The sequence below is a fragment of the Electrophorus electricus genome, chromosome 11 (assembly GCF_041902795.1).
Source record: "Electrophorus electricus isolate QZ-2024a chromosome 11, ASM4190279v1, whole genome shotgun sequence".
NCBI lineage: Eukaryota > Metazoa > Chordata > Actinopteri > Gymnotiformes > Gymnotidae > Electrophorus > Electrophorus electricus.
The window spans coordinates 12,830,490-12,850,153 of record NC_137507.1 but is presented as its reverse complement, the minus strand read 5'-3'; the positions used below and the strand labels follow the sequence as shown (position 1 = coordinate 12,850,153).

The following is a 19,664-nucleotide window of genomic DNA, read 5'->3' as shown; positions in this document are numbered from 1 at the left end:
ATTTTCCCCCGGCCTGATTCTTGGAGGAGCAGAAGGCTCCTCAGCTGTCCGGCTGGGGTTTTAGAATCACTTCCTGTGGGGTGGCAGCGCTTAGCTGGTGTGATGTAATGCTAGGAGGGCACAATCTGGGCTTTGTTTGTCCCCCCGAGCCAACCCTCCGCCCCATGCTCCCAATCGCCCCCATCCCCACCCCCGCCAGGATGGGAAAGCAGTGCTATGTTCTGGCCCCATTCTGTCTCCATCTCTAGTGCGGGGGCTCTCTGGAAGGCCAACGAGGGCCTCGAGAGTGGCAGCTGGGGGGGAGGCAGGTATCGATCCTTGCGGCCATCACTGGGGCAATGTTCCACGCCGCGCTCCAACATGTCATGTGGCCTGAATGAAAGCGGGGCCATCAGGTGCAGGAATCCTAAAGGTCCTAACTGGCTTTCTTGTTCTTTCTTTCTTACAGCCCCAGAGGGTGGTCCAGGAAAAGCCTGCTCAGGTATGTAAGCCCAAGTCTGGCAACCCCGACACCCATGTAGCTCACGAGCTTGTGTCCATGTGTGCACATGCTCACCGATGGCCTTCACACTGTCCCCTGCTGTCAGGTCAGCAGGTGAAGGTAGAATACAGCATGGTGATTAATAGTGGACCACAAACCGTACTACTTCTGCCTTCCACAAGCAGTGGTGTTTCAAGCATTGCTGAGAGGGCAGGGGCCCGTGTGGACTTGTGTGCGCCCGGTTCTGAGACCCAGACACATGTGAGCAGCCCATATTTCAAAAAAGGAGGTGGTCGGCGTGCTTTGCTGTGATGCAAAATCCAGGTGCACACAGTCCATCAGGAAATGATGGTTGAAGTGGGAGGCAGCAGCATGCATGTGTGTCTGTGTATGCATGTCCGTGTGCGTGCGTATATGTGTGTGTGTAAGTGTGCCTGTGTTTGTCAGAGTAGATGTTCAGGAGAGGCACTCCCACTTTGAGCTGTCAAGGTTTCAAAGATCTTTGAGGAGAAAGCATAATTCTTGTCTGATGAGAGACCTGCATGGTGGATTTTAAGGCTAAAATAAATCTTGTGTACAGAATTCCTGCTTTCTGCCATCTTGTCTTCTTCACATGCCCTCACAGATGGATATGCAATTTTAAGTCTCCCTCACCCTTTTTTTCTATTGGACTACATTCCTTCAGTGCATTCACAATAGGTCTCATTCCATAGTTTCTGTGCACAGTTCATCTTGAACTCTGTTGTTAAGCCAAGAAAGTTAAAGAAATCATCGTAGGGCATCATTTGATGTGGTCATGGAGTGCCATTAAATGATCAGAATAAAACATGACTTGTTTACATTTTTAGTAATAGCATTTGTTTATTGGTGGACATTTGCTAAAATGGAAAAATCACATGCCTAAAATGCACATACCCCAGAGCTCAGCTAAGGCGTATCAAAAATTCCGACACGGACTGTACCAACAAAGGCCATCTCGATTAGTGTGGAAAGGTCCCTGTGGAAAGTAATGAATAGGTAAGGAATTCTCTTGCTCTCTCTCTGTTTGCTGGTGCAGACCAGTTTGTGGTGGGAATGCATAACTGTGGTCTGATTTGTCGCTGTGTGGGAACATGCGGGACATGGGGGCTCGGACAAATGCCAGGAGCCTGTAAAAATGTTGCAGCCACTCTCTCTTACACATGCACGTGCACGCATACATGCACAGAACACACACACATGCACACACACGCGCACACACACACACACACACACACACACACATACACGCACACACACACACATACACACACACAAATACACACATGAACACACACACACACACACATAGACATGTTTTCCATTGATATTGCTATATATAAATAATGAATGCTTAACCCCTAAGCCTAATGGTGACCTTAAACTCAGTAACCAAAAAGAAATCTTTTGGCTTTTAGATTTTTCAAGTTGCATCATTGTGAAAAAAAATTTCACATGAGAATCAGACAAATGTTAAATTTGTTTTTTAATTATATTGGAGGCATTTAAGAAATGTTCTACCATTTTCAGTCAAAAATCACAAAGGGCCATTTTTGGAGGATTTGGGTTTTGTTGGTTTTTGCTCAAATAAAATACCAGCGTTACACCCTGTCAATATTTTTGAAAAATAAATCAATGAATATAGAATAGAAGTTCAAAAATGTGCTACTTTGATGAGAAAACTGCATTATCTAGGTAGCTAGTCATCTGAAACTCTGCTGGTGTTTCTCTCTCAGACTCTCTCTGTCTCTCTCTCTCTCTTTCTGGCTCTCTCTCCTTTTCCCTCCTTTCTGTCTCTCAGGAAAATTTAACAAACTTAAAATCCTCTAAAATAGCTTAAAAAATGCATTCAATCACAGAGGAGTAGCAACAGATGACCAGTGACACTTCTCAGTATTTTGCTACTCGGCTGGAGGTAGAGGCAGAGACTAACAGTGACGGGGCTGAAGAAGGAAGGCGGAGCAGGTCAAATTTGGGTCCCACAATGAGCTAAATCCTCCCTGCACTGCTGTACTGATTGGCCTTTCCCCTCCATCTGTTCCACACATCCTGACTTACTTTAGGAAATCCTCCTCATAACCGACAGGAGGCGGAGCTAGTGTGTAAAGCACTGAACACCACGAACCAGCCACACAGCACTTGATCTGCTGCTGTGGTTTGAGTCCGGAGGTCCATCTGCATGCTGTGCTTTGAAGTTGTAGCTTGTTCGTCAACATGTTCGTGCATTTTTGGTGGCATTGTTATGGTTATGGAATATATTCCTTTACTGGCATCTATTCCTCACTCTGGTTCTCGCCTCTGCTGCTGTTGGTGGCATGGGCGGGCCGGTCCAGTAGGATTAAAGAGGTTTTCTCTCTCCTCCTCTCCCGTCTCCTCTGCATTTAGCTGCTTCTTCCCAGCTTGAGTGTGCGTTGTGCTAATGAATGAGGGCTGGCTCTTCTAATGCAGACAGCCTTTCACCGCGCCTCTCACTCTGAAAGGAAGCTGCACGCTGACTCGGGAAAGGAAGGACGTTATAAATTGTGTCAGTCGGCCTCCCCAAATAAAATGAAGCCATGTGGAAAATGAAATCCATTTCATTCTGAGAAGTGCCCAGAGTGTGCCCCCTCTTTCTCTGCTTTCTCCTTCTTCCTCTTCTTCTTTCTCTCTCTTTCTGGCTCTCCTTTTCAGTGGTAGTCATCTCAGCAGCAGCTGGGGAATGTTGAATATATGAGGGAAAAAATAGAGAGAAAAAAAAGGAAACCAAAACAGTGGAGAAGTGTATGACTGCAGGCAGACAAAAGCCTAGCAGGCTCCTTCTTCCGTGTAAAGACTCCACAGAGGGACTTGAATCCTGTGCTCTCTCTCTCTCTTTCTTTCTCTCTCTCTCTCTCTCTCTCTCTTTCTCTCTCTCTCTCTCTCTCTCTCTCTCTATATATATATATATAAAATCTCCTTCTAATTAGGAAACTTTAGAGCTTACTAGTTCCTATTTTATTATATCCCCCCCCCCCCCCTTATTTTAGAAGGTTTGTTGTGGAGTTCTAAAATTTGTTGGGTGTGTACAGTGAAGCTACCTGCATTTTTTGTGATGCCTCTAGAGCGTAGTTGGGAAATGCCCCTGGTGACTGTTTAAAATGGTAGTAACTGACAGGAAGCCGTTTTTGTGTCTTGTAGGAAGAGGAGGAGGCTGAGGGCTCGCCAGAGGAGGACTAAACAACCACAGCATTCTACCTCTACCTCATCCAGCTGTCAGCTCTTTCCAAGGGAAAAGACTGCCTTGACCACTTATTGTTGACTTTCTACTTTCGTTTATAATTTTTATTTGGTTATTTTTGTTTATTTTTGTTTGCTTGTTTTTGTTTTAGTTTCTTTCTTTTTTTTCTCTCCTTTTTTGTGATCAGTACACAGAAAACCTCAGAGCATGATCCTGGGGTGGGGGAGTGGGGGAGGAGCAAACCGCACACATTGTGCCGATGACAGTCGGAGCCACGTTGCTATTGTCCACCTCGGCGTTCCAGACTGCTGTAACACTGAGGCGCAGGGGTTAGCCGCATGGGATGTGCTGCTGCTGTTGCTCCTACTTTACACACACACACACACATACACACACACATATACACACATTGTGCCGTTGACTGATATTCCAGGCTACACTGGCAAAGAAGAAAACAAAACTGTCTGGTTTTGTCATTCAAAAAGTCAGACCATGGGGCTCTTTCTATTTTTGTGGTGGAGCCTAAAACATCAGAAGTACACACACACACACACACACACACACACACACACACACACACACAAAACACACTCACACACACACACACACACACACAAAAATACACTCACACACAGAGAAACCCTTTACTTCATGTCATCCCACCAAAGACAGGAGAAACAGATGATTCTGGGATTTTGTTCTCAGTTATATTCCCCTATAGCAAGGGTCAGGAACCTATAACACCAGGATTTATGTGGGTCTCCAATATTCAACAGCTGACAAAGGTAATGTGCTAGGACTCATTACAATAGAAGGGTTCATTCACTAGAATGAGCTGTGAACAGATATGACCTGTAGTTATCCACAGAACCTAGCATTCCTAAAAGTCAAATGACACTGAAACACTGACATTCTAATTCGACTCTATAATCCTGTTTTGACTCTCTACGTCGGCCATCATAAATATGCTTGTGGAGGAGATCAATATTGCCATCATATTTTTTTCACGTCTATTCAAATATATTAAAAGGCAAATGCATTGTGTTAGTATTTTTGGACAAGACAAAAGGAAAACCTCAGGATTGTCAACCTAATTTTTCTCTCTCACACCTGGTCAGTTACCCCAGACAGTAATTTCAATGCAATAAGTCAATATAATAAAGGAAATAACGGGAAAACCTAAGGCCAGTTGTTAACCAAGATATCAGCAGAGGACCTGAGGCTTTAAGTGTTTCAAGTCATTGGGTTTTCCCATTCCGTTCTAATGACAGGGAGATGTAATAAATGACTGTCCGTAGTAATTGACCATACACTATAAATGCAATAGATAGAGATTAGGTTAAAAACATGCTGGAGTAATCATTTAAAGTCTGAGCAGCTTAATGTAATTTTGTGGTGCTAAAAATCTTGTTTCAGTAAGAAAAGAGAAGGGGGTGGTGTGGGGGTGGTTGTGTGCTGTGCTATAGCATAAACCCTTCTTAGAAGTGGAGGTTTGAAAATGTCGTTGTGCAGAACAAAACCAGACAACGAGAAAGTGTACAGATACCTAGACTGTCTTATTATGATCAGGTGCTGCAGTGCTGTTTACTTCTAACAAGTTTTAATTCCACATACATCTGTGTGAGGCATTGCTTTGACGCTTTTGAAAAAACAAAAGTTCTCAAAGGTTCTATTTTTTCATTTTTCTTCTTTTGTTTTTCTTTTTTACAAGGTTCCTGACCCCTGTTCTACATACACTAAAATCGCCTATGAGCTCTAACGTTTATTTCTAATAATGTCCCCCATTTTGTGCCCCAAATTTTAAAAAAGGGAGAACATGAGGTCTACAACCTTGACAGAATGATCCTGTGATAGTCAAATAGTCAATAGCATTTAATGCAGATGCATAGGCATCTTCACCAAAAACACAAATGAGCTTTAATATATTTGTCCTATAATGTACCCCAGGTTTGTTCCATTATAGCCAATTATAAATAAACTGGCAGGCCACTTTTGTGTTAGGAGATTAAATGCCTGAGATGTTTTAGTATAGGTATTGTATCTTTAGTACCTTCCTATCCTCTGTGGTGAGTTGTATGAATTATAAATTCTATTTGCTCTGAGACAAATTACCCAGCAATACCATAACCCCAATATGCAGCAATCTACTGTACATATTTTACATAACCCTGACATCTTCTTAACCATCTTACATGTACATAATCATTCAATTGTGGGGTTTTTTATTGTCTATTTTTTTCTGTTTTTGTTTGTCTTTTCAGTCTCTTTTTATTTGTTTGTTTGTTTTTCTAAAACATAGCTTTAAGACATAATTTCCAACCATTTCAATTAAAGGGAAGAATACTCAACTCAAGAACTGAACCTCAAGAAGCAGCAACCCCAGGAACAAAACCACACTATACCTCAAGACACATGAGATACCTGAACCACAGTGAGGGCATGACCTTGGAGATGACCCTGGGAGTGCGAGCCCGTTGACGGCATTCTGCCAGCCCTGAGCATCCGCACTGTCACCCATGCAATACCTCCCCCCCACACCGTTTCAAAGCTACCTCTGATTTCTTCACCCAGCATACTAGCTCGTGGGACCCACGCTGCTATAAACTACTCGTTACACAAGCAGGGGATGGCAGTGAGTGCCAACGTAAAAAAAAGAACCTTTGTAATAGCCTTTGACAGTTTGTTATAGTGTCACGCAAAAGGCACGAATCTCTGTGGGAGCCGGGCGGGTGATGTCTGAGAGCCAAGGTCTGTTTGTGTTCTGTGCTGAACTCAACAAGCAGCTAAGGGAATAAGTACTGTTTTATTATTGTTTGTTTCCTTATTTTAACATTATCATTTATCTGACATTTGTAACAACACACTTCTCTTTCTCTGTGACTGGGACATCTGATTTACATTTTTAACTTGAATATGTTTTGTACTGATTTACTCAACAGTTTCTAAGGATCAAGTGCTTGTATGACACTAGATGATATTATTGCGAACAGATTTCTTTCTGCTCTTCATTTCTCTATTTTTAGACTAGATTTATTCTGAACTATGTGCTATTCAGATATGTACCTCAAAAAAAGAGATCAAAATGGACTAATAATCAATTGACAAATACCTACCTCCAGTCCTGAAAAATGAATGATTTTGCCTGGTCTGTTTCAGTATGATTTCAAATGATCTGTGCTGAAAAACAAGAGGACTGCACAAATGTGCTGTACAAATGTTAAATTTGATTCAAGTTCATTTTAATTCACCTGGGGGAGAAGACAGCCTACAAAAAAAACTTGAAACTTTTTTCAGGTTTAAAAAAAATATATATGTTTGGGTTTTGTATATTGCATACATGAATATGTTTTTTGAAAAATTAGTAGATACTGAGATATACTTGATTAGCGAGTTTTGTGTCTTTTACACAAATGTGATTTTCTGTTCTTGTAATATGGTTCAAACAGGTGTATATGTAATGCTTCTTAGTGAAATATTACGGCATTTTCAACCTATCACCTTTGGAAAGTTAACTGATATTCTCAACGGGGCCTGAGGTAGAGCCTCAAAGAAAGCAAATGGAACTGTGGACATGCTTCTTGAATTTACAAATTTACAGTGGCAGCTGCAAACCAACATTGAACCTTTTTCAAACACTGTAATGCTACACTTCTCAAACACTGTAATGCTACATAATTGGATACAAAGTACAGTTTAGTGTGCGGCAGAATTCAAAAGTTAGCCACACTTCATCAGTAGCTTTCACATCTGTGCTGGTTGAATGAACAGCTTCTGTCTGAGAGCAGGGATTGAAACATTGCTTTTTGGCATCTCGTAACCATTCACATGTTCAATGCTTTCAATGAAGTATATTTAAAAAAGCAACACTAAATTGGGCAAAGTGGCCTATACCGCTTTAAACATTGAGTTTCATTTGTGCATTTTACAGTTGAACAATCCAACATCGCACATCTCTGCAGGCAGCTAGCTGCCTGTTCACTAGCAAGGGCAACTCCCTGGAGGGGTTTTCAGGTTTGCAGTGCAACAGCAGAAGTTTACATGAATGTAACTTAGTGTGGGGCTCTTCCACGGCGTTGGGAGACATTGCACTTTGTCGCTGAATGTGGACAATTGTTGTTTCTTGTATGGTAGTTTTATTTAGGATGCGTGAAGTTGGTTATAAAAAAAGAAAAGAAAAAAAAGCCAACTGCGGTCTACGCTAACATACACTGCACAGCCAGACCAAGCACAGGGAGCACGTTTCTTGTGGAATCGATGTTCATTTATGTCATATGAACAAAATTATGTACTAATAATGTATTGTGTATGGTAGCTAGACAAACCTTATGAACAAGACAAAGCACTGATAGCAATTGGTCGAAAGGAAAAGGCCTGCACATGAGTTAACTGCTACTGGCAAACTAACCTAAAACAACACAGAAAAAAAAGGATATTTTTAGTTTTGGTCAACTTTCGCAAATGTCTATTCACTGTATAAGTATTCACATCATAAGGCTGACCTATGGTCTTCATGCTGTTTATTGTCTACTCTTTCTCTCATATTGCTCTCAAAAATGGTTCTCTCAAAAGTGCTTCAGGCTTCTTGCCATTTGGACGCATTGTGAGCTCCACACAGTAGCTAATCTTGAGATAATCGTAGTCAAAACCTCTATGGGTGTGGAGGAGGACTCATGACTTTTACTTCCTCTTTCACTTCTGGTGCTTTTATCGCCACCAAGTGGACTGGAGCACCATTCTGCTCACCCATCTACATTATAAACCAATCTGTAGAGCTCCCGCAGATCTTAATAATGGTGTAGCTGCAACTGAAACATGGCAAACGGTTTCTGATTTGTCTGCATTTGCATTTTTGTTGTTGTTGTAATACCCTTAAAACAATTTGTTGCTTGTAAACACCACATTATGTATTGGATGTTTGTTTAGGCAGTTTGTATTTAGTTTGTTTTAACTTCAGGTAATCCTGACGAACATCTGATTACAGGAAGTATGGTCACTCCTTTACAAAAGAAAAATTATTTTGAAAGGGCAATTCACTGTAATGCACATTGACTTTGTGTGTTGCTGAAGAAATGTTGTTATTTTCTTGAAACATTCAAGTACATTCATGACTTCATTTTATTGGTTTGAATGGGTATCCAAAGGAGCCACTGTTCATTCTTTCAGCTGTGGGTGTCTTAATGAAGTTCACTTTGTATTTTCATGATAACATGTTCTAGTACAATCGAATACAAATTACTACCTCTAAGAGGGCCTCTTTTTACCTCATTATTCACTTAATATCTGCTTAAATTCAGGTGGCTGAGTGTAGGGAGAACATCATATATATATATATATATATATATATATATATATATATATATATATATATATATATATATATATATATATATATAGTTTATTTTTATGCATATGAATAGTTTATTTTTGCCAGGGATACATACATTTTATAAGACTGTTCCTCTTTGCCTCTCAGACACAGTTGGACTGGACATTTGAGTAGTTTTAAAGCATTTCTCTTCTCATTATGCAATGTTGTGTAGTTCTATTAGCTGTGGGGAGGGGAGGCTGAAAAAAGGCTCTTTATATTTGCTTTCATGGCCTCTTCTACCTAATATATAACTTCAAATGTTTTCTAACATTTATGGCTTTCTGTATGTCACCTAGTATTGCTGTCTATGATTACACTTCAAATGGCTTGCCTGTTAAAACGTAAATAAAAAAAATCCCTTCATAGATATTCACCGCCTTATTCAGCACAATAAAAATGGGTGCTTGTGAATCTTGTCGTCTGAGAAGTCCTTTGTAAATTAGTCTTTTCACAGATAACCAATTGTTAATGTTCAGCCTCTGTTAGTCCATAGACTTTTCAATTTCTTCACTTGCACTGTAAAACAAAGGATCCATGGTTGACTCTGTGATCTGGATTGCTTTGATTTTACTTACTTAAACTTCATTCGTGACAGCTTGCACCATTATTTTCTTTAGTAATAATTATTCATCCTGCTTATTTCTAGTGAGACAATGGCTAGAGTGATATACAAAGCTTTTCACAGAGTAGGAATAAAAACAATATTGCATGTAATCAAGGTCAAAGTCCAAGTTTGCCATGCAAAAATCTGTTAAGTATGTTACATTCTGTTAAAGTCAACATATGTAATCTACACTATATAGGATTGTTGATACTACTTCAAATTGAAATGACATATATAGACAGTTTATGCATATTTTAAAATTAGGTAATTAATAATAGGTAATTAACTCATTGAAATCAATAATAAGCAGTTCTAACAAATAAGAGGAGCTGTTCAAATGTTACTTTGTTTTGAGACATCCTATTGTGCTTAAATGTAACTTAACAAATGACCAAATAAATAATGTTATGGCAAAGGACTATTCAGTTCAGCATTAAATACTGCCTCTTTACTACTGGATTTGCTAAGAGATGACTAATATGTCCTTGAAAAAATGTTACATTTATGTACTAATGACACATGTCTGGAAAACAAGGTCACCTTTCATGAGCACATTTCAGTGCTGACCAAAAGGAGCTCCAGGTCCACATACCCTCCACCCCCTCTAGAGGAGGTGCAGGGATGGGCAATATGTAGTGTTTTAATTGTTCCTCTACCTTGCCCCCCCCCCCCCCCCCCACTGTTTTCCACTTCTTTCCCCCCACATTCCATTTCAGAAACATCCCAAACGCCCGCTGTACGGCACCCTCATTGGGGAGATTGAGCCCACCCCTGAGCCTCTGACCTTTGCCCTGCGGTGGCCCCTCTGAATGGGAGAGCAGGCTGCACTTCAAAGCTCCACAACTCCCTACACAATGACAAGATCCGTCATTCACTCAAACCCCTGACGACCCCTCTCCCCTCGTACGCATGCAGCAACCCCCCCCACCCCCTTCATGGAGTCCCACGTCAGTGGCACCACACATCATATAGCTGCTAATTCCTCTCTCAGCGACCCATAGAGAGGGTGGGGGCAACAGAGAGATGGGGGCAAGGGAGGGGGTGTGTGGCAGAGGGAAGTGGGCTTGCCGTCTGCGCAGAGAGAGCTCCCTGCTTTGAGGTGATCTTTCCAGCTCTTCCTCTTTTCTACGAAAACAGCCTCCGGCTCTGGGCATTCAGGGAGAGGTGAAATCCAGGCTTTTTTCCTCAGCTCCAGCCGCTCAATAATAAGGGCTCCTAAAGGCAAGCACACATTTTGAATGCAGTTTGCTGTACATTAGACAGGGGCAAGAATACATGTGCTTCTGTGCTTTATTAGTGACAGAAGTGATATTTTCATCCCAACCGAAAAAGTGCTGGAGATGAAAGGATTCCTGAAGTCTATTATCATTTCCACAGTGTTTGTGGTTTTGAGGTTCAGGATGTTTGAGGCACATCCTTTTATCAGACCATCCACTTCTGTTCAGTTCTTACTCTGTTTAGGCTTACACCAATAAGAGAGGTGTCATCTGCAAACTTGAGTAATTTTACTGAGTGGGTTACTGGAAGTGCAATCATTGGTGTATAGAGTGCAGAGTATAGGTGGGCACAGCCAGACTTGTGATGCATCTGTGCTGATCGATTCCCAGGCTGAGAGGTAGATACCCACTCCAGTGTATTGGTTCTCCTTAGGTAGGAAGCTAAATGCCATAAATGTTAATATAAATGTAAATGTAGGAAGCTGCCTTTTTAGTTGCATTTTTAATGACCATTAAGACTTGTGAAAAGTATTGGGTATTTCAGACCTGACAAACACATTCTAAAAGGCTATTCCCTCAGACGCATCTTGTCAAATCTCTTCCCAGACACATTTCCCATGAGATTTAGATCACAAAGGGCTTCCAGTAATCCTGCTCATAGTAGCCCTACACCTCAGTCCTCTGCTTTATGCCTTCAACACCCTCATCAGCCTGCAACTTCACACCTTCAAGAGGCCCTACTGCCTGCCACTCTACTGCAGTTCCATACCCAGTCACCCCCAAACACTCTGAAAGACTCCACCTCTTCCACAAGCCATGACAATGCCCTTCAAATTAAGGAAATGTAAAAAAAAAACAAACAAACAAAAAAAAAACACTTTTAAATATAAATCTAGATAGATAACTAAATGCAATATTATGTGATGTGTATTCAATCTGTACTGTTTACTTGATTAAACACTGAATATTCCAATTTATATACAGTAGTTGTCAGTGCCAATCCCTACTATATACAAGGTGTTACTGCAGGCTTTTCTATAGTGGTAAATGTATGTTTGCATCAGCACGTAAACTATGCAGTCCCTCTCTTTCTCTCTCTGTGAGGTGAGCTGCTCACAGACATAATTGGCTGTTTCCTGTATCTTCCTCACTAAAGGATGTCTGTCCTCTCTGCTGAGCAAATAAAACATGCTTGCTCCTCTGCATGTCTCTGTGCTGCTGCTGGTGTCGATCGTTACTGCATGCCTGCCATACGCTCCTTATGCCCTGTCAGGTGCCCCAGTGGACCCAAAGAGTGAGTTGGCGGGGCAAGGAGGCCTTCCCCGGTGATTAGCTCCCTCCGCAGCTCCAAAGCATAGAGTGCAAAGGAAACACATCAGGGCATACCACGAATAAACAAATGTGTGTGACCAAACAATTGCAGGTCATAGTCAAAGATTTTGGCAAGGGAATATGCTGGTTTGGGTAGGAAGGCACCTCACCAGGTGTTGCAAGTGGGCCTCCGTAGACAGGGTGTATAGAGAAGAGGCTGCACAGACTATTAATCCTCATACGCTGGGAGTCTCTGTCTCACTGACAGTGATACTGACAGTAACAGTGAGCAGGGGTCTTTGCCACTTGATAAACAGTGTCTGAGGTTGGTAGTGTAAAAATAGGATCCAACCTCCTCCACTCGCACTCAGATGTACACACACACATGCACACACACACACACATGCACACACTCCTCTACAGCCACTTCCCAGCCTCTTGAGTAAATATTTAACCTCAATATCCCTCTCTGGACGTTCAGGAAGTTCTGTATCTCCTTGTGGGAGGACAGAAAAAGACAATGAGGAGTGTGGCCTGACACACTCTGCACCCTACTCCATCCTTCACACACATTTAACTTCCAGATGCATGAGATTTTGGTTGTGCACAGCTTTCCGATGTCCAAGTTTAAAATTACACGTACAGTCAAAGCACTCGATCTCTATTTAAGGCCTGGGTAGCACAGATGAAATACTAAGACCTAAAAGGGCCCAGTAGGAGCTATCAGTAGAGGGAAAGATCACTTAGGACAAAAATTCCTCCAAATGTTTTATTGTTTCCAGCTCTTTCCGGCAGAGGAGAGTGGCTTCAGTAACTCGTGGGGCCCCTGAACTGTTGCGATGATAGAGATCTTTTGGCGAGCAGTGCGAAAGTGCATTTTCCCCATCTGAGGTCTGATTAGGAATAGCGCTTTGTAGTGGCTGCTTGATAGGTCACGGGTGTCTGCTCGCTTGCTTCTGTTTTGCAAGGGAAAGATGGGGCTCCACTAGAGAGAAGCTTGGAGACCGAGTTCCCTTCCGATGCCATTCTGAATCTGGGTGATTCCCTTTCTGCAAACAGGTGTAGGGCCACCCCTTAAATCCTATGAACTTGCACAGTGTCAAAGGGTTACAGAAAGACTCACTGGCATTACAGGCCTTACAGGGTTACATGAAGACTCAGTGCACGTTAGAACACCCTTCCTCACAGTTCCAAGTGCAGTCCTTATCACCCCAATATCAGATCTTATCATCCCGGTATCAGAATGCAAGACTGAACAGACATCTGTGGGAGATCGATGGGAGAAGAGGCGTGTGGGTTTTTCTTATATCTGAGAGAGGATGTCACCCTTTCTTCATCCATTTCCTCATCAAAATAAAATGGCAAAAGCTCTTCCTTCCTCTCCATAATACACACACACACACACACACACACACACACACACACACACACACAGGCATATACACTCCCTGCCTAACACAGGAAAAAGGATGTCTGATTCTCAGTCAAATATGGAGATGAAAAAAGGAAAAAATAAACCAAAAAATTAAAAGAATAGAAAAATGCTGAGTTGAGGACAATTGAGCCTGTTCCTCGGATTCTAAGCATTTGAGCAAGCTTGCTCTGAGGACTACATAACAAGTTAAAGCCATACTGATGTACGTGAACACCCTCAGTACAAACAGAAGATAGATCAACCTGGTGTGGACTGAAATGTGTATAACAACAGATGAGTCACTTGCAGGTATACACAGCAAACAGTAGCCTAGTGATGGAGTCTCCTAGTCCCTCCAACGGCTCTGCATAATCTGATGCCATGCCATTGTCTTGTATCCTAGTGGTGCAGGTGAATCACAGCATATCAATAATTCAAAGATGTGCATGGTGGGAGCAGGTCTGGTTCCCCCCCAACAACCCCCCACGGCATGTCACAGGCTCTCCGGGACAACGCCCTGTGTGGGTGTGTCAGCCATGGAGAGGTGTGAAGGAGGGGGCAGTGTGGGCTTGGGAATGTGGAGGCGTGCAGCTGAGTCAGAGGAAGGCGGAGCTCAAGTGTGTGGGCTGTGGCTCACACGTGGTTGGTAGGGATGGGGGTGGAAGCAGGGCATGGCTGATTCAGAGTCGCTTCACCACACTGAACGAGGGGGTAGTATTGCTTTTGATCCCAGACAAATGTGCACCAGTACTGCTGTACAGTGGCTGGATGTCAGTGCAATGTTTATGAATAAGACTATTTATGAAACGTTTATGACTCACACTTGGTTCCGTGTTTGCACTGTGAGCGCACACGCATGCCTGTCTATGTGTGAGCTGTGTGAATGCTCCTGTTCGAGGGTATGTCTGGCTGTCTGCTTCGCTCTGGGATGTAGCACCCCTGTGAGTCACACACGTGGTCCTGACTCATCCCGCCATCACCGGCTGTGGGCTCGCGTGCCACCGCACACAACCCAGCCACATCTGCACAGTCATCGAGGAACGATTTCCTCCTCATCCTCCTCTCCCTTCCTCTCTCTCTCTCTTTTTCTCTCTTACTCCTTTCTTTGGATCACACACTCTGTGACTCATTTTGGTTTCATTTTGCCATCCTCCTCCACCCCGCCCCCATTTTTTCCCTTTCCTTCCTGGCTTTGTAAATGACCTCATTTTAACGAAGCCCAGACTTGGCAACGAGAGCACACCGCAGGGCTGTAGCCTCCCTCTCCTCTGCATTCTCCACTGTCTTGCGCTTGGGGAGCTGTCTCTCGTCCGAGCTCCAACACGACACCCATGGAGCTGAACGGCTCTGAAGTTTCACAACAAATGTTTGAACATGGTCTACATCACGCCGCAATAATACTGTGCATAAAAGTACTTTTTTTTCTTGCATTGCAGCATGACACTGTATCATAAACTACAAAAAAATAAGTATAGCATTTATGCATTTTTCCATACACTGAAAATGTGAGCTGTCTGCTTGCTCTCCTGCTTCTTCTGGGGAGCACAGCAGTCCAGCCCAGCTGTTCTGTAAATGTCTGGTTATTTGTTGTTAAGTGGTTAATTCACAGTACAGGGCTGTTCTTGTGCAGGGTCAAACAAACCAGTGACCGGCACACCTGCTGCGTCTGCAGAGAGGATCCGTTCTTCCAGACTTTGAAGCCTTTGTTATGGTCCCTGCTGAAGCCTTTATGGGGAGGTGAATGTTACCACATGCGCTGCCCCAGCAGACTAAACCTCCAACCCTGTCAGCTAGAAGATTTGTGGCCCACTGTAGATATAGACATGAAAAGTGAAACAGGTGCGTTCTTTCTCTTGCTCTCTCTCTCTCTCTCTCTCTCTCTCTCTCTCTCTCTCTCTCTCTCTCTCTTTCTCCCCCACTCTCTCATCTGCCAGCAGTCTTTGTTGAGAGTTCTCTTTTGTGCTATTGGACAGAAGTACAGAAGTGTGGAGTGATGATCAATTATATCATATTCCATCACAGTTTGTATTTGCACCTAATATGTAAAGTGTGCACAAGGTGGGTTGTGTTTCTTAACCTTGCTAAGAGTGGGCAGACACTTACCCTTACAGGTGAAGGGACTAATGTTGGAAATGTCCTATCTGAGGTTTGGATAGGTTTACACACACACGCGCGCGCGCACACGCACGCGCACACGCACGCGCACACGCACGCACACGCACACACACACACACACACACACACACACACACACACACGCACACACACACACACACAGGTTATACAGAGTGAAACAATTTATTATCTGGATGAGGAACACAGTAATCTATCCTAAAATTTGGTATAATTAAAGAGTTGTAGCTGTCAAAGTGCTGACATTTTCGCTGTTGGTTAAAAAAGCCCCTGCTTGTAAACACAAAATATATGAGGAACGTACATAAAGTGGCGCAACACTACCATCATGTGGACAAAAATGTACAAACCGTCTTGATGGATTCGCCATTTTGAAAGCTTCATGGACTATTTAATTACGCGACCATGACAACACCAGTGTCACTACCTTTCTGTTTCAAAGTCCGGAACTCTGACCTATGACTCTGATGATGTGTACTGTTTGAAAAATACAAATATACCATTATCATCATGAATGGCACATTACTTTCTGTTTCTTATTGTTGTCGAACTGCAGCATAACCTGTCAGGTACATATGGTTTTGCAACAAACTGTATCAAAAATGTATATGTTTCTTTTATACGTTTATAGTGGCAGGAGCAGACAAACAGGCAACCTATGCTGCCATTTTATAGTTCCCTACAAACACCATAAAACATTACAAGGCTTCCCCAAAGTATGGTGCCATAATATTGTTCTGGGTATCCATGGAAACTGGGGGGGGATGGAATGTTTGTGGCAAAAGGATGAAGCCTCCAAGCTAAGCTGTGTTTAGCTGCCCCTTTAGTACACCACAGAGTTCAAAGCACTGAAGCCCACAGTGCCGAAGTCTGAGGCACACAGGAGAGTACAGGATCCATGTGACAGTCCAACAACTGCTGCTGTTATTGGGAAAAGGTGAAGGGACATTTGGCTCCACTTTTCTTAAAGTAGATCTGCACCTTCTGTAGCTCAGATTGGCAACAGGCCTGGAACCGGGTTACATTCTCCCCCTGCCTATATTACATTGATATAATCCAGTGGCTCCCAAGCTCATTCCTAGGGACATGCAGCACTTTTCCATGTTCTGAGAATTCCAATTCAGCTCAGGACCTGTGCTATTGAGCTCCACTGTGTGATCCTACTCAATCCTACTGTGGAATTTAAGGAAGAACTGCTTACACATGCTCTGTATGTAGGCAGAAAGTCAAGCCTGATCACATCTCTGTAAATATTTCATTGGGTTTACTTGAATTAAGCTGCTCTCCCCTTGTAATCAAATTCTGTGTTTGATCAAACTTACTGGAACCAAAAAATATTGTACAGGATATTAGTTTGGAACCCTCAAGATACCACAGAAAAAAACTATTTTTATTTTGTGTGCACTATGTACTAAACTGTGCACACAGATGAAGTTAATGTGGTTAATGAGGCCTTCAAAAAAGATCAGGAATCACAAATCATGTGAATGATTTACTTTATTTGTTTTTCTCCTCTATTTTATGTAGCTTGTGATCTCAAATGAATTTGGTTTTACTCCTAATATGGGCCTGGACTGTACTGTGATGACAGTTACTGAGGAGCTGTATTTATGTGTAGGTCGTTGTATGGTTTAGTTGTGCCATGTTAGTCGTTGCCGTCTTCGTCATAACCTGCCCCCCATTTTCCCCACCATACTGGTCATTTCTTCTCTATTACTGAATTTATTTATGCATTATTTATGCATTTTTTGGATATTCTTCAGTTGTGTTAACTGTAATATAGCTTGAAGAGAGCTTGAGGAGAACAAGCTTGACTTCGAAGGTGGGTGACAAAGAAGATGGAAGGGAGTACAAACTCTTATGCCTGCCTGGTCCATAAGAGACAGTTACATCTAGCTGAGAGCAAGGTGACTGGCTGGGGAAGACAATGAAGGAAACAGCGCAGAAGGGATCAACAGCAGAGCCAGCAGGTGACCGGTGAGGGAGAGAAGACACCACACTTCAACAGTGAAGGTGCCTGGGAGCTGTACTCTGCACAGCTACAATTGGTCACTTGGCATGGATGTATAGCAGCTGTCATGCTATGAGCTGAGGAATACCTCTGTGGCCAGGAGGAGGATGTTTTGCTCCTTTGGGTGCATGAATGGCTCCAAGCAGGACAAAACCCAAGTTGGGCAGATGTTATGCTAAGTGGGCTCACAACTAATATATTTCTGGCTGCACAACAAGCTGCTGTACTATGTGTGGGAGGAGCAGGTGCCTGGACAGTGTGTGTGCCAGTTGCTAATGTCACACGCACTGAGGAAGACTATGCCGGTGTGGTACACAGGCCAGTTGGCATTTACACTTCAGCATGGCGATTCTACCGGACGGGCTGTGGCATCCACATAGACATAGCTTTATGTGAATGGTTATGACCAGAGCATGACCAAAAAGGGACCGCTGCAGCAGTCACATGCACTGCTTCAGTCCCTCCATTCCAGCCTGCCCATGAAGAGGGTTGCCCTGGACTTGTAGTTCAGGGAACTGTTGTGACATCATGGCTATGGACTTCTTCTCAAAGTGGCCTGGGGCATATGCGGTCTCAGATGAGGGTGTGGCCATCATAGCAGATTTCTGCTGGTTTGGGCTATCAAAGGAGCTCTACAGTTATTAGAGGTGCAACTTTGTGACGGCAGACATAGCTGAAGCCTGCAACCTGCTGTGTCTCCAGGAGACTAACTGTTCCATTTCACCTCCAGAGTTACATCTTCATGGAGAGTTAAAAAAAAAAAACTGGAACTGTCCACCAGGAACCAAGGAGGACATTGTACCCAGAGTAAGGAACTCCACCACTGCCTCCGCACCATGCATCAGCTTACTAGGAGCCACCATAGTGATGCGAGCACTTGCCAGAAGTGAGAATTATAGCACACGCTGCCTGGGACAGACAGTGATGTGAGAGGGAGGGCCCCGCTGTGGTAAGCGAGCGTCTGAGGGAGGTGGAATACTGGCAGGGCATCGGACTGGTTTTGGCCCTGTAACTGATCAAGAGACTGCTGAGGCACCCACTGCTGAATTGCTGGCAATCACACCACTTTTTCTGGCCTAGGCAGCAGGCAGACCAGGACTATGACTATGGGGAGACTCCAGCATGAGCAATGCATGCCTGTACATTACAGGGACCATGTTTGGGCTATGTGGGTCACTGGGAATGGCAGACCCTTGAGGAGGGGCTGTGTGATAATGGTCACTGAGGGCCTGTTGACAAAGCACAGAGGGGTGTATGGTGAAGACTCCCAAGTTTTGGGGTGATGCATCTACAGAACTGTTTTAGTTTAAAAATTAATGCTTCACATTGTGTTTAAGAATTTATTTGTATGGATGTGGTTCTTGGGCTTGGCGGGTGGTTGATCTGGGTGCTAGATCTCACTCTTGAGTTTTCTGGAGATGTAGTAGGCTTAATTAAATGAAACACGAGGGAAAGAGGGTGCCTACAATCCCAATTAAAAGCATGTGATGTGATTTTCTCTAAGTTAGTTTATATATTAATATGGCAAGTACAGATAACAGGAGGAGGAAGTTGAGCTAGGCCTTTATGCAATCCCTAATATCTTGGCATACGTAAGGGACATCTTAACATGTGTATAATTGTATTGTTTAATCAAAAGTAACAAAATATATCCTTCTTTTATTTCCCACGTATTACACCATAATAACGTTTATGTTTGTTTTCGCTTTCGATTCCCTATCAAACAGTAACAAAAAACAACAGATGGGAGGGGTTAATATATTATGGAATTTTGGGGTATTTCCATGTGAGTGGACGCTCTACCACACCATTATCACGGTCGTAACCTTTTTCAGGACATTCTACCTAGCAACTGTAGCGTTTGTTTTTGTAATTGGCTACTGAACTGTGGAGGGGGCGGTAAATGCTCAT

The 19,664-nt window shown here is 43.0% G+C and overlaps 1 protein-coding gene across 1 annotated transcript in view; it reads left to right on the top strand.

The window, feature by feature from the left end:
* hmga2 (high mobility group AT-hook 2) overlaps positions 1 to 9,002 on the top strand; it is a 31,379-nt gene extending 22,377 nt beyond the window's left edge. Inside the window, exons 5-6 of the mRNA XM_081723957.1 lie at positions 449 to 481; positions 3,656 to 9,002. Coding sequence (XP_081580083.1) covers positions 449 to 481; positions 3,656 to 3,694 — 72 coding nt within the window. The 3' untranslated portion in view covers positions 3,695 to 9,002. The remainder of the gene's footprint in view (positions 1 to 448; positions 482 to 3,655) is intronic.
* The last annotated feature ends 10,662 nt before the right edge of the window (positions 9,003 to 19,664 follow it).